Genomic DNA, 13,907 nt, shown 5'->3' with positions numbered 1-13,907 from the left:
AGCAGCAACACGAAGACCCAGAATTGGAGCCCATTATTAGCTTCCTGGAGGGTCGCACTTCTACTCTGCCAAAACGTTTTGGAAGAGGCCTTCCATCATTTTGCTTACGCAACGACGTCCTCTATAAAGTGAAAAAAAGTGAACTTTTCTCCAAACAGAAGCCCTTACTTGCTCGTCGTCCCACCATCTCTCAGGAATGAAATATTGCAGGCATGCCATGATGAAGCAACATCCGGCCATTTGGGCTTCACACGAACGCTCTGCAGAGTGAGACAAAGGTATTACTGGCCAAGATTGACGGCGACCGTTCAGCAGTACGTCTGGACATGCCTTGATTGCCAGCGGCGGAAAGTGCCAGCCGTCAAACCTGCAGGCTTCCTCCATCCTATCGAAGTACCCAGAACTTCAACTTCTGCTACGGGTCACCGATGGATTATCGTAGCCACGGACTATCTCACGCGCTACGCCGAAACTAAAGCTCTATCCCGTGGAACGGCCAGTGAAGCAACTCGATTTTTTATAGAGGATGTCGTGCTGAGACATGGCGCCCCCACAGTAATAATAACTGACAGAGGAACTGCATTCACAGTCGAGCTATTGGGCACAGTTTTAAGACTTAGTGGCACATCTCATCGGCAAGCAACGGTGTACCATCCGCAAACTAATGGACTCACGGAGCACCTCAATTAGACACTTGCGAATATGCTTTGCATGTATGTTGATGTGGAGCATAAAAACTGGGACGAGATATTGCGTATATCACCTTTGCATAGAATACGGCTCAGCAATAGAGAATGAGGGTGACACTGTTCTGCGTTCTCCACGGTCGCGATGTCACAACCATGCGCGATGCAATGTTGCCGCATGAACATGGATGCGATGGCGTCGAAACTGATGCTGACTACATTACTCAGCGTGCTGAAGAAGCCCGACAACTTGCACGCATACTTATTCGTCGGCAGCAGGAGTACGATGCAGGGCGCTATAACCTTTGCCACCGAAAAGTCTCCTACGAGCCTGGAGAGAGAGCTTGGGTCTGGACTCCTGTTCGCCTTCGTGGCCTTTCAGAGAAACTATTGAGGCAGTACTTTGGTCTGTATAAAGTCATCCGACATCTCTCTGACATAAACTCTGAAGTCGTCTCCGATAGCCCACATTCCTCAAGGCGTCGACGGCATACACCGGAGATTGTGCACGTTGTCCGGATGAAGCCTTATTTTTTCGAATGAAATCACTGCAGCATACGCGTGAACAGATCCTGGCATCGTCACGATAAAGCATCGGGACGATGCTTTCTTGGAAGGGAGGCTGTCACGACTAAAGAAGACAACGAAGTGAGGGACACGAGTGCAAGCATGTCTCTCCTCGAAGAGGATAAAGTTGGCGCGGCCAATTATTCTTGGGCCTTGAATATAGAGCTTGTGTTTGTTGTTGCACCGTTGTCCTGTGTGCTGTTCTTCGCGTCTTGCGACAGTATAGTGGCACCATAGTTGATGGCTTCAATGGGGACAGGTAAATACTGTTTGCCTCGACGCTGTTGTGAAACATTTATGAGGCATCTCAGTTATTAGTCTTCTGGTAAAATTCTTATAGACAATGGGACATTCTCTCCCATTTCTTTGAGAAATTTATGTTTCAGGGGATGGTGATGACTTGGCTTGTTACAGTATGTGTGTTGTTCAGCTGCACTGAAGTCAATGATCTGTGATCATGACTTCAGTGCAGCTGACTGTTGAGTAGCTGAACATTGTGGGTGAAAAATTACAAGCATTCTGCATGCACAACAAGTTTAGCAAGATTAAGCATGAGTACCTGTACTACATTTACTGGTAAATGTAGTACAGGTACTTATGCTTGACACTACATGACATGACAGACAGACAGACTACATGACAGACAAGAGTGCATGCATTGAGGACACAAAACTATGCAATTGTATTCAATCAAATTGATGCATGCAATTATAATAATAAAATAGTAACAACTCTTTATATAACAGAAAAAAAATGAGGACAGATTAAAGTCATTTGACATGTCTCACATTTTTTCTTCACCTTGCAGAATGGAACAATGAAGGAGTTCTGTGCTGGCCTGAGACCAGTTGATGAGCAAGAACTGAGAAACTTTCCACTGAAATACAAGTAATGCCCTTAACTTCAATAAAATAATTGTCATTCAATCTCAAGGAAGGGAATTAAGAAAACAAGGCAGTGCCACCTATTTGTGTCTGTTGCTTTTTATGTGATAGAAATTATAGGGACTATTCATCCACATTTCTGGTGTTGATGTTATGCCCCGGAATGACAGATACGCAATGGCAGAATGCGTCCGCAAAAACGCCATGTTCGCTGCGCTCATTACTGTTTATCACAAATGTGTATTGTCTAAAACACACACACACTGTCCTGGCCACCTGCAGCCCACTACGGGTGGCAAAAGAGAACACATGAGCTGGTGTTCTGCATACACCACATGCAGCCTTCCTTTGTTGAAAAAGATGCACTAGGCTGCAGCACTGGCATGTAAGCACAAGACACAAAAAAGCACTTTGCCGCACAGGCAATGTCTCATGATTCGCTAACCACAGCATATCTGATGGTGTAACCATAGGTGCAGAAAAAAATGAATACTTCAGCATGTCTTTTCGCATAGTAAGTCTGTAGACTACCTACCAAGTGCACTCTGACATGTCCATATGTCACAGCACCCTCATGCCTCGTAGCATTAACCAGTAAAGCTAACCAATAAGTGTCCCTGCAGCATCAAGAAGCTGTTGCCTGACTTTTATAATCATTCTGTGATAGCTTCTGCTCAATTTTTTTACAAGAGCACATCTCTTGATAAGCAAAATTTGCTAAAAAAAATTCGTCCCTGCAAAGAGGAACTGTTGTTAAACTTGCAACTAGCATGCCTGAACTTTGTTTATTCTAGCAGCTCGTAGCACTATTGCCAACATTAAGTTTTATTCATCCAGGTAATAACACTTTTGTTTTGCTTGCAGGGAATAAATCATGCTTGCCAATCAATTTGAGTCTATGAAAACTAGTTGAAATAACAGCATGTTCATTTGGGCTGTTTCGCACATCCTGTTAAACAGCAGAATTTAAACAGCATGACAAAGGACACAGAAAAGAACCAGAGGACAGCGCACTGGATGTAGGAAATGGAGAATGTCACTACAGAAATTAGAGCCTGATGCACGAAAAATGAACATTCATTTCTGCTGTTTAACAAGATGTACCAACCAGCCACCATGACACAGGACACAGAAAAGTACCACAGGTCACAGCACTCTGTCCTGTGGTTATTTTCTGTGCCCTGTGTCATGCTGTTCAAATTCTGCTAGTTGAAGTAACCTTATTCATATATGGAGACAGTGCGTGTGTGACATTTTCTTAGTTTATGGACAAAAGTCGTATGGTTGTTCTGCAACAATGTCGGCACGCACACTGTATCATGAGGAATAAAAGTCATCACTACTAAAACTAGGACGGGAGCTAGGACCAACCAGCCCAGACCAGCACACTACTACAAAAACAGTTGTTCTGCGAAGTTGTAGTTCAGCGAAACCTAGCTGATTTTCACTACAGCTAAATTGCAGAGGTGTTTCATTGCCTAAAAGTTTTCAGATATATTTTTCTGCTATTATGTTTTCTCACATATGTTTCACCCATTAGAACTAGTGATGAACACTGAATATTTCTTTGAACTTTGCGACAATCCTCCCCCCCCCCCCCCCCTCTTCTTGAGGAAAGTTATAACAACATAAGCCCCTGCCTAAAAACTAGGAAGAGTGAAAGTGTGCAGGGCCGTACCAGTGTTGAAAGTTTATGGGGTGCATGATCTGTGAAACAGACGGATTATACATGAAGCTTGCACATAGCCTGGAATTCAGGCTTGCAGTTTGTAGTAGTATGTACAACCAATGCAGTGTTCGATTGATTTAGAATCAGTATGCTTGAACTAAGCAGAAATTTTGCTTTTTGGAGAACTAACACCCCATAAGCTTTTGTCACCAACTATACAGGATGTTTCAGCCAACTTGGACCAAGCTTTAAAAAATCCTTGTGCAGGTTAAAAGAATGCTACCAACTTAATACTGTTCGCTGTCTTCTTGAGCAACTCAAAGTATTTTTTACCATGAGCTTAGGTAATTAGTTAACAATTAATTAACCAACTTTTAAAGCATTCATTTAAACGCAAAATCTTCAATGTAAAAGTTGTAGAGCCTATTGAGAAATATCCAAATAATTTCTTTCCATGATGATAGCCCTGCTGTGGTTTTAATTTTTTCAGGCTGCATAGAAAGCATGCGAGATTTTAAAATACCATGTGACTACGCGCTCACGTGCAGTGACATTGGTGCCCTCAAACATGCTGTGAACGAATGATCAATGCGGCATGCAGACCGAAGACACGAACAGGCCTTGAGCAGCGAAAATGGATCAAATACAATGGTCTACACTTCCACTTTTGCTTAGATATCTTATCAGTTGAAATGATGAGATATGCAATAAATAATGCATGGCATTTCTTGAAGCTTCATTAAGGGCGAGGAGGTTTTGATGGTGGATGGTGATGTGTTGGAGATGACAGGTGTGGCCATCACCTATCATTTTTTTCTTGCGGCCTAGTTATGCCTTTGGTCTGCATGCAGCGTCAATCTTTCATTGGTAGCATGTTTAAAGGCACTAATATATCGCTGCGCGTAAGCGTGTAGTCACATGGTACTTTTTTAATTATTGCGCGCTTTATTTGCAGCTCGGAAAAATTAAAACCACAGTAGCTATCGTCGTGGAAAGAAATTGTTTGGATATTTCTCAATAGGCTCTACCACTTTGCATCTAAATTTTGCATTTTGCGTCTCAATCAGTTCTTTAAAAGTTCCTTTCAGACGCTACGTACACAATTGTGTACACCAAGATAGTGTATCAACAGCAAAAGCATTGATTAAAGTAAGGATATTTAAAGTGTGCCCCATACATCTTGACACACTTCTGATTGAAATAGTGCTGCAAGTTTGAATTACACAGGCAAATTGTTTTAGTAAAACAAGTATGAAGGTAGATGGTAGGGTATTTTGCTTGGTGTGAGTATGTCATTGTGTGTAGCCGGTTCACTTCTTTCATTATTTTTCACAATGTGTTGCACCAGTCATAATTTTAGAGTGGCTGGATAGGGGCTTTTCAAGCCTGGTAGACATAAAATAGTTGATTCTTGCATACTTGATGTTACTGCAGTGAGTTTTTGCGTGGAGTCCACATTCTGTAAACTTGACAAAACTCGCTAAAGAACTGAAAACTCTTAATCTATTCTGCAGCTGTAAGATTTTTATGATTCTGAAGATGTAAGAAATGCGGTGAAAGTAAGTTTTCAATCAGCACAATTAATTGGCATTTGAAAGGAGTAATTAATTGCCTAAATTCATAGTACAAAATACTTTGAGTTGCTCAAGAGGACAGCAAACATTATTAAGTTGGCTGCATTCTTGTAACTCGCACAATGATTTTTTAAAGCTTGGCCCAAGTTAGCTGAAACACCCTATGTAATATGTGTGCATGTTCTTGTGAGCCAAAGCAGAAACTGTCCAAGGTAGTCTGATGCAAGTATGGTCAAGCAGCGCTGCATGTGACACCTTACTTTGATGTTTATTGAAGCTTATCATATGAGGTAGGCTTCAATGGTAGGCATGTGTCATGGTAGACATGAGGCTTACATATGGCCAACATGTCGTAGGCATGTTGTAGTTAGGTCCAACTGGGAACTAAGTGCACTTATTTGTGGTTTATGTTCCATGTCAGCATATTACGTTTTGATGTCTGTGATGCTTAAACTTGGATGTATATGGAACGAAAGCTTCCTCTTCAGGCAACATTCCTGCAGTATTACTTCCAAGTGAATATACACAGCAAAAAAAAAAAAAAAAAAAAGTGGCACAGCATTCGGAAACCATAATAAGATAAGACCATAATATTAGGCTAGTTAGCCTGATTGCATCTTTGAACATGCAGTATACTTTTCAATTCAAAATATGCAAAAAAAAAAAAAGTTGAGGTTTGTTTTTGAGAAAACACTTGGCAGCTAAATTCATTATGTTCAACAAGACACTTTGAAAAAGGATTTGCATGCAGTTGCATTGCTCTTTTATATCAACAGCATGCGGGTGCTCTTACAGGTATGGAATATTCTACAACAGCATTCTGGCAGATCCTAGGAAGTACTTGAAATGGCTGACTGACAAGTAAGTTTATTTCTGTTCATCCTACTCAGAATTTTTTCTTAAGTGTTGCCTTACAGGATACTATGCAATGGCGGGCACATAAAGAACCAAGTTGTCAAGGACCTGCAAGACCTTAAGGATTTCAGTGTTGTAGTGAACTGCAGTGGTCTCAGAGCCAAGGAACTTACAGAGGATCCACTGCTGACTCCTGTCAGAGGACAGGTTATCAAGGTAATGGTTATTAGAAGTTGTTGACGAGTGTGTTTTCTTCTGAAGGACGTCTTCTGAAGATCCCCTGCTTGCAACTGTAAGAGAGAGAATTAACTTTGTTCGTATATTGGAAACCCTAATGTGGGTCACCTAGAATGAAAAGCTGCTCCATATTCAATGACAAAAAGCTTGGTTTTTAAAATGGAAGGCAAGTGCTAGTGGAACTTACAGAAAGATAAGTCTGATATAATAATTGAGACACCTATTAAAATTGTAAACTATTTCTTTCACGCAGGTATTCGCTCCCTGGGTGACTCAGTTTTATTATGCTGATGGCTGCTACATTCTTCCAGGGTAGGCATTGCACTTACTGATTGACACAAAAATCTTTGTGTATGGAGAGTATCAAGTGTTCCAGAAGCACAGTATATTTGCATCAACTACTTTTGACCACCTTCGCTCATTAAGTTGCACAATTTGCAAGCATACTCTTCTTTATCTTTTCTTTCTCAGCTTCTTGGCTGTGAAATCAGCCTCGAGGTGATTATCATCCACCTTTCTTGCCAGCAGCCTATAGTCGTTACTCGAACTTCATTTTTCATCACCTTCATGCTGATAAACCTGTTTTCTCTTCTCGTTTTGTAGCCAAGCAATGTTTGTCCTCTGGTTTGAGCACGGCTGCACTGCCTGTGACTTTGGCTGTCCCGTGGATATGATTGTCGTAAACTTTCTTTCAATATCACTCCATGCTTAATAACTTACAGGGTTTGATAACCCAACACACACACACACATGCACATGTGCATGCGACACATTATTTACATGTTGACTTTAGTGCACTATTAGAAGCCTGCTGCAAATTTAACTCTGGCTTTGCCCCCCTCTCCCCTCAGGTAACCAAGGGATGGGGAAAAACGTTGGAACACGCATGATCATGGTGAATGGTATGACTAACCAGTGCTAGTGCATGCAATATGCTGGCATTACCAGTGGTGATGAAAAACCAGTTGATTTCAAAAATGGTCTATGCTCTTTAATGCTTTAACCCTTCAGCTGTATTGGACAAGCAGCCCTCGCGTCCCCAAAGTCCCGTCCTTGCGGTATTTGTTCTCTTTTCAAGTGTTTTGGACAAGAGACGCTCTAATTAGCAGGTCCATTGGCGTTTCAGCTAGCCGATGTCTTCTTTGTTCTTCTACAACTTGAGCGCGTTTATTGTGTGGCAGCTGGTGTTTTCAAAATTCCGTCCGATGGAGGCGATTTGTGCCTTGCTATTCTCTTCTGGAAGAACAGACATTTCTTCATCTTCTTCTTTTGACGACGATAGTTCAGACATCGAGGTGTACATAGTTTCGGGAAGCAAAGATAAACCTGATGCTGATGAGGTCAGCAGCTCCATGGGTGAAGAAGACAAAGCGGGAAGCTCACAGGACGATATCACAAGTGCGCGTCTGTGGACAAAATTTTCATGAACAGTGTTCCACTGAAGCCTCCACTGTTTTCTTTTTTTTTTGTGCTTTGCAAGAAGTTTTCTGTAAGCTTGCCAGCTGAATTGTTATAGCATATTGAGCGTTTTCTATAGAATGTGCTCGCTCTGATGATAATCGATAAAATCAATTGGAAAGTGACTGTGCATAATCCCTTGTTTTGAGACGTACCACACCCTGCCAAAGCTCTCTTAGTCATATAAACACACTGTTAGCATGCACAGTTAATGTGACAAAGACAAAAATATTTGAATATATTCCTTCCATAATTTTTGTTGATTACTAGCAGGTGGTTGGTGCATTTATATTGTGACGTACAATAAACTTTAGGTGATTTTTTTCTGCTCAAAAACCTGCTTTTTATAACAAGAATATTCACAATCAGCAATTAAAAAAAAACATTCTGGGTAAAAAATTGCTTGAGAAAACAAAATGACTAAGGGGTTAATGGAGATGTGTCAGGATGTGCTTCTGAACTGCTTGATGTATGCTAATAAGTGAACCACATTTCAATATTTAAGAGGTGGATGTGGTTGCGGGGCTGAATTTTGGCAAGCACCTATTGGCTATGCTCCTGTTAGAGTGCATAAAGCAGCAACAAAACCACCCGCCGTGGTTGCTCAGTGGCTATGGTGTTGGGCTGCTGAGCACGAGGTCGCGGGATCGAATCCCGGCCACGGCGGCCGCATTTCGATGGGGGCAAAATGCGAAAACACCCGTGTACTTAGATTTAGGTGCACGTTAAAGAACCCCAGGTGGTCAAAATTTCCGGAGTCCCCCACTACGGCGTGCCTCATAATCAGAACTGGTTTTGGCACGTAAAACCCCATAATTTAATTTTTTCTTTAAGCAACAAAACCATAAGGAAGCAATAAACATTTGTACTACAATATTGAATGCTTAGGTATGTAACATGGCATACATATCCTGTCTTACATTGCTTGCACAACAACCACTTGCAAGAGTTATATGATCTGACAAGTGTGGCGAATGTCTAGATTTCTAGTTTTCCTCTGCTGTCATTAGCACATGTGCATGCCAACTTTTAGTTTTGCTTTGACTTTAAAGAACAATCCAATATGTGTTCACTGGGCCTCACATTCTCTATTAACCATTAAACTTGAAACACTGTTACGACAAAGCCCAATTTTGATTGTGTATACTGTGCTCTTGTTGTCGGTAATTTTCAGGACGGAGTATGTCACACTGGGGGGAACAAAGCAGCTTGGCGATTGGAATATGGAAGTCTCACAGCATGACAGGGACTACATATGGAACACATGTACTGCAGTACTTCCAAGCCTCAAGGTGCTTTTCACTCACATGACTGTTTCAGTTACATTGAAAACTTCTAGCATGTTGTCAATGTTGAGAGTAAATTATCTAGGTTGAAAACATTTAAGTATAAATGCTAACAGCATGCCTATGGATAATCATGCTTTCTGAAAGCTTGCACTAGGCTGACAGATGACTTGGCTTTGATTAGTATCTTGAAGATTTTAAATGGGTACTGACTGTATGTGGCTTTTTTTTTTTTTTCTTTATTAGATAGCTGCCAGCCCTGTAACTACATTGTTGTGCCAGAATTCCTTGAATGCATAAAAAATCGCCAATTATATTCCTTTTATTTTGACCATTTCAACACGCACGCCAAATGGAGTGCAGATTCTTGGGGTATGGTTTGTTTACAAGGGCACCTCTGCATATCATGAAAGTTGGAGGTACTGGTCACATGCTATCACAAACTGCTGATGCAAGCACCAGTCAGACTGGTCCAGTGGTCACACAGTGACCATGTCACCGAAAGCTGTACGCATGCGGCATAATACATTTTTTTCCTTTTTCACTTCATGCTTCCCTGCATTCGACATGACGTACATAATAAGCTTCGTCCCTTGCTGTTGCTTCCGTCAGAACGCATGGCACCCTTTGTCCTTCTAACCTTCTCTCCCCTGTAATTTCATTGTCAAAAGCTTTCAGCAAGATGATTACAATGCGGCTTCGACTGCTACACCGACCCATGCATCAAGGTCAGTGATACCACATGACCCCCTACATTTTCATGATGTACAGAGGTGCCCTTGTTGACACACTGTACACCAAGAAATTTGGCATGCTTTTTGAACTTGTCAGATTAAATGATGTTATAATTCACGATTGGTTGCTTGATCTAGGAATTGAGGCCTCATACTAAGATTACAGAGTGCCGGCTATCTAATAAAAAAGCGAGTGAAATTTCGTGTCAGTGCTCCTTTACAAGTACAATTAATATAAACCTGCCTACCACTGTGAAACCTTAAACCAATGAATGCAAAGCTGCAAATTGATTCCTCATTGTCTTAAGACAAATTTCTTATTGAAAAGAAAGAATATCTTCTTTCAAGTTAACCTCTCGGAAATCACCAGATTGTGTTGTGGTCAAGCAAAATGTCAATTTCACACCTTGAAAGGAAGCACAAACCTTCATTTGATATCTTGGATATGTTTTCCTCAACCCATCCCTGGATAACGTAAAACGATTCCAATCTGTTTTTATTCCTAATCGGTCACTAGCCCTCCCTGATAGGTCAGAATGGTTTGGGCCCCACCCATATGGGCAGAGCCCGAGCCATTCTGACCTATCACGAAGAGCTAATGGCCAATTCAAAATAAATACAGATTGAAATAGTTTACGTTATTACGGCCCTAGTTAGCCTGAAGCGAGATGGCTTGTTAGCCATCTGTCTCTTAACACATTTTAGCATTAAGTTTTCTGATAACAGAAATGAGCATTAAATGCATTTTTCAAGCCATCTCCAGTTAATAAGATTGCTGTGGTGACTGGATAAAATAGGTATTTTAAAGTTAAATCCACTGCACTTAACCAAACACATCAAATTTTAGGTAACTTTCTGTTTTCATTATACGTAGTCTATTAACACAAAACTTTCATTACATAGTTCTTCAAGAAAAGCTTGACTAACATTTCTGTGTGGTTTCCTTATTAAGGATGCTAAAGTGATTGAAGACTGGGTAGGACTGCGCCCTTTTCGTCAGCCAATCAGGATCGAGGCAGAAGTTCTTGGGAGTGGCAGCAACCAGTGCAAGGTATTGCTATATGAGCATGTTTACTGCAACTTAAAACAGCAAAACCTCAGTGATTCAAATATGTCAAAGTGACAGGAAATATTTGTGTTACTGCACGTTTTTTTTATTTTATTTTAATTTATTTAGCAATACTGTAAGCCTTTACAGGCTCTTACAGGAGTGGGTCACAAGCAAAAGAAAACAAAATCTTGTAAGCCAAAACAGGAGAAAGCAATGAAAAGCGATAATTATTACAATGCCAATAAATAAGATGCTAACAGAACGAACAGATCTAAGAAAACAGTGCAAGGCAGATAATACAGGCAAGGGGGAAGAGCTGCAAAATGTGCAGAGGTGGTGATGAAACAATCAAAACAGTTGCGCAGCACAACATTGTAGCAGAGCACTAAACAATCGCAAGCAGACCTACTCATAGAAAAGTGTACATATTTTGGTTTTAAATTGTTTGATAGAGTCAACATGCGCAATTTCTTCTGGCAAATGGTTCCAAGCTTCAATTGCAGAGGAAAAAAATGAATATTTAAATGTGTTGCAGCACGCAGAAAAATGTCTTATGCACTTATCATGATTTGTTCTTTCTGAATGTTCGAAAGGTGGCCTGATGTACTTTTTGTCTATGTTTGTCTATACTTTGTACTTTGTTTTGTGTATGTTTGTCTATATAACACAAAAATTAAATAAACGAGAGAAGGGGGAACCGAGGGGCTCGATTTTGTTAATCATGACCACATAAAGCCAACAGACAATCAAGCCAAGGAAAGCATTGGGGAAATTAAGTGTGGTTGAATGCTAATTATTTTCTACATTCCATAATTTCCTCGATGCTTTCCTTGGCTTCATTGTCTGTTGGCTATATGTGGTCAAAAATGAAATAAGTATGCCAAATCATGGTTTTAAAATTTTTCATATAATCCCACAATTCCTAGCAAAAAATGTTTGTATTGTAAGGAAGAAGAATGGCACTGGAAAGTGCCTTCGGCATCGCGTGATTCGGAGCCAGAAGATCGGCTTGCTAGGAAGCACTGTTGCCATTGCATGTCGCGCGGCCATTTTGGCGATCTGGCTGAGCTGTCATTGCTGCAGCTGTGTTTCTGGCTGCTGCTTGACGAGCCCAATAAACCTCGTCACAGTATCATTTAGATTTTGCAGTCTTTTTTAAATTCTTTTAAGCTCCTAAGATCAGTCTCACTTGCTAAAAAAAATTGCTAGAATTGGCAAGTACGCATCTGACTCATCTGGGTTTTTCCGGACAAGATATCTTGAGAGTGGTTTGAAATTTGAATACATTTTGGCAACTCAAGTACACCTTCAAAGATGTATTTGAGATCAGTGGTTTCAATTCATTTATATAGCAGCAAGGGTTTGAAAAATTACGCCCTCTAGTAGCAGCTAGGTTCCGTACAATCGTAAAAAGTGGCTTTCATATATTATAACCTTTAAAGTCTGTGGGTGGATTGGTAACAGCTTTTAGTATGCAGTGTCTAGATACCAGTGGTACATGATACGCAGTACCTAGCTGATTCTTCTTTTTCTCTTTTTTTTTTAAATTTTCAGTTGTAAAGCTAAACGTGAATTTAGTACCCACACGTTACATAGCAGAACCCTTCCGGTATATTTTTACAGGACTTTGGAAAAAAAAAAAAAACATAGTAGCTGGGAAATATACGAGTATGACACAGACGTGCAGTTAAATATCAAGACAGAGGTACCAGGAAGCTGTGGCATCACTAGGGTCAGCGGCACCCGGGGCAGTGGTCCGCCGCTATACCCCCCTTCCTTGTGTTTCAAGCAATTTGATCCTCATCGACTGCTTCAGCATGGCGGTTTTTTTTTTTTGTATCTTTTTTTTTTGTAGCCAATGACTAATTATTTTTATTTCTCTTTGAAATGTCCAAAGTAACGAGTGCACCACACAACTCCCAATTTAGCACATTACATGAAAAGCTCATATTTACGTGTTTATTTTGTATTAACAGGTAGAAAAACAGGAGTGTGCAATTTTTGTTATTTCAAAAAAAGAACAATTGTAAAAAAATAAACATCACAAATAGTTTTGTCAGATGAATGTCAAAATTACTATTACAAATATAAATGTGCACATCAAACTTAAGAAATGGAAATGTTGAGCATGTAGAAAGACCTGTAGCGATATGTGTATGCACGTGTATGCACAGTGTATGCATAACCATGTACGGTGCACAGTGCATACGTAGCCACGTAGACATATACAAGAATAGATTATCCTCATTTTTAAGTGAACTGGAAAGAATTATACCTCGGAAGGAGGAAACTTGAAAGGATAGCAAATAGAAGACGAGCCAGAAACAGTAGGTGACTAGGCAAAGAATAGTCTCAGTAGAGCATGTGGTATTTTAAAGTGGCTTTCATAAGAAAATTAAAGCACAAATTTATGCTAATCTTGCACTATCTGCTAGTGCAGTCAGCTTGGGGAACCATTTCTACGGCAGTTACAATGAGCGCTAAGCAGGTTTATCTGTGAACTGAATAATAATAACTGAACTAAATAATAACTAACCTATATAACCATATATAACTATAAATAACTGACTTAATTAGCTTAACTAATTAACTGTCTATTTAAAGAACCAAACAAATAATTTCTAAACTATCAAAATAATAAACTAAACTCAATAACTAAGTAATTAACTAACTAAATAAATAAGGTAACTAACAAAACTAACCGAACTAATTAACTAGCAAACTAGTACTATAATTATTTAAGAACATAACTAATCAAACTAACAGGGGGAACTAAAAGGGGGAAGGGGCCACGTCAATCATACAATGGTGCCATGTATAATTTAAGCACAAACACATCACACGCTAAATTATTTTGCCAAAAGTTCCCGTTGCATGTTCACTCTGCAAGAATGCTGAAATAAATG

The 13,907-nt window shown here is 40.2% G+C and overlaps 1 protein-coding gene across 3 annotated transcripts in view; it reads left to right on the top strand.

Moving 5' to 3' along the window:
- Window positions 1–13,907, top strand: part of LOC119435737 (D-aspartate oxidase-like) — a 67,446-nt gene that overhangs the window by 44,182 nt on the left and 9,357 nt on the right. For all 3 annotated transcript variants that reach the window (XM_049672813.1, XM_049672822.1, XM_049672819.1), the window contains 6 exons: window positions 2,062–2,141; window positions 6,176–6,241; window positions 6,298–6,451; window positions 6,726–6,784; window positions 9,105–9,222; window positions 10,903–11,001. In XM_049672813.1, the coding sequence (XP_049528770.1) occupies window positions 2,062–2,141; window positions 6,176–6,241; window positions 6,298–6,451; window positions 6,726–6,784; window positions 9,105–9,222; window positions 10,903–11,001 (576 nt within the window). The remainder of the gene's footprint in view (window positions 1–2,061; window positions 2,142–6,175; window positions 6,242–6,297; window positions 6,452–6,725; window positions 6,785–9,104; window positions 9,223–10,902; window positions 11,002–13,907) is intronic.

This window comes from Dermacentor silvarum, chromosome 1 (genome assembly GCF_013339745.2).
Source record: "Dermacentor silvarum isolate Dsil-2018 chromosome 1, BIME_Dsil_1.4, whole genome shotgun sequence".
Lineage (NCBI taxonomy): Eukaryota > Metazoa > Arthropoda > Arachnida > Ixodida > Ixodidae > Dermacentor > Dermacentor silvarum.
This window is presented reverse-complemented; position numbering and strand designations above follow the sequence as displayed.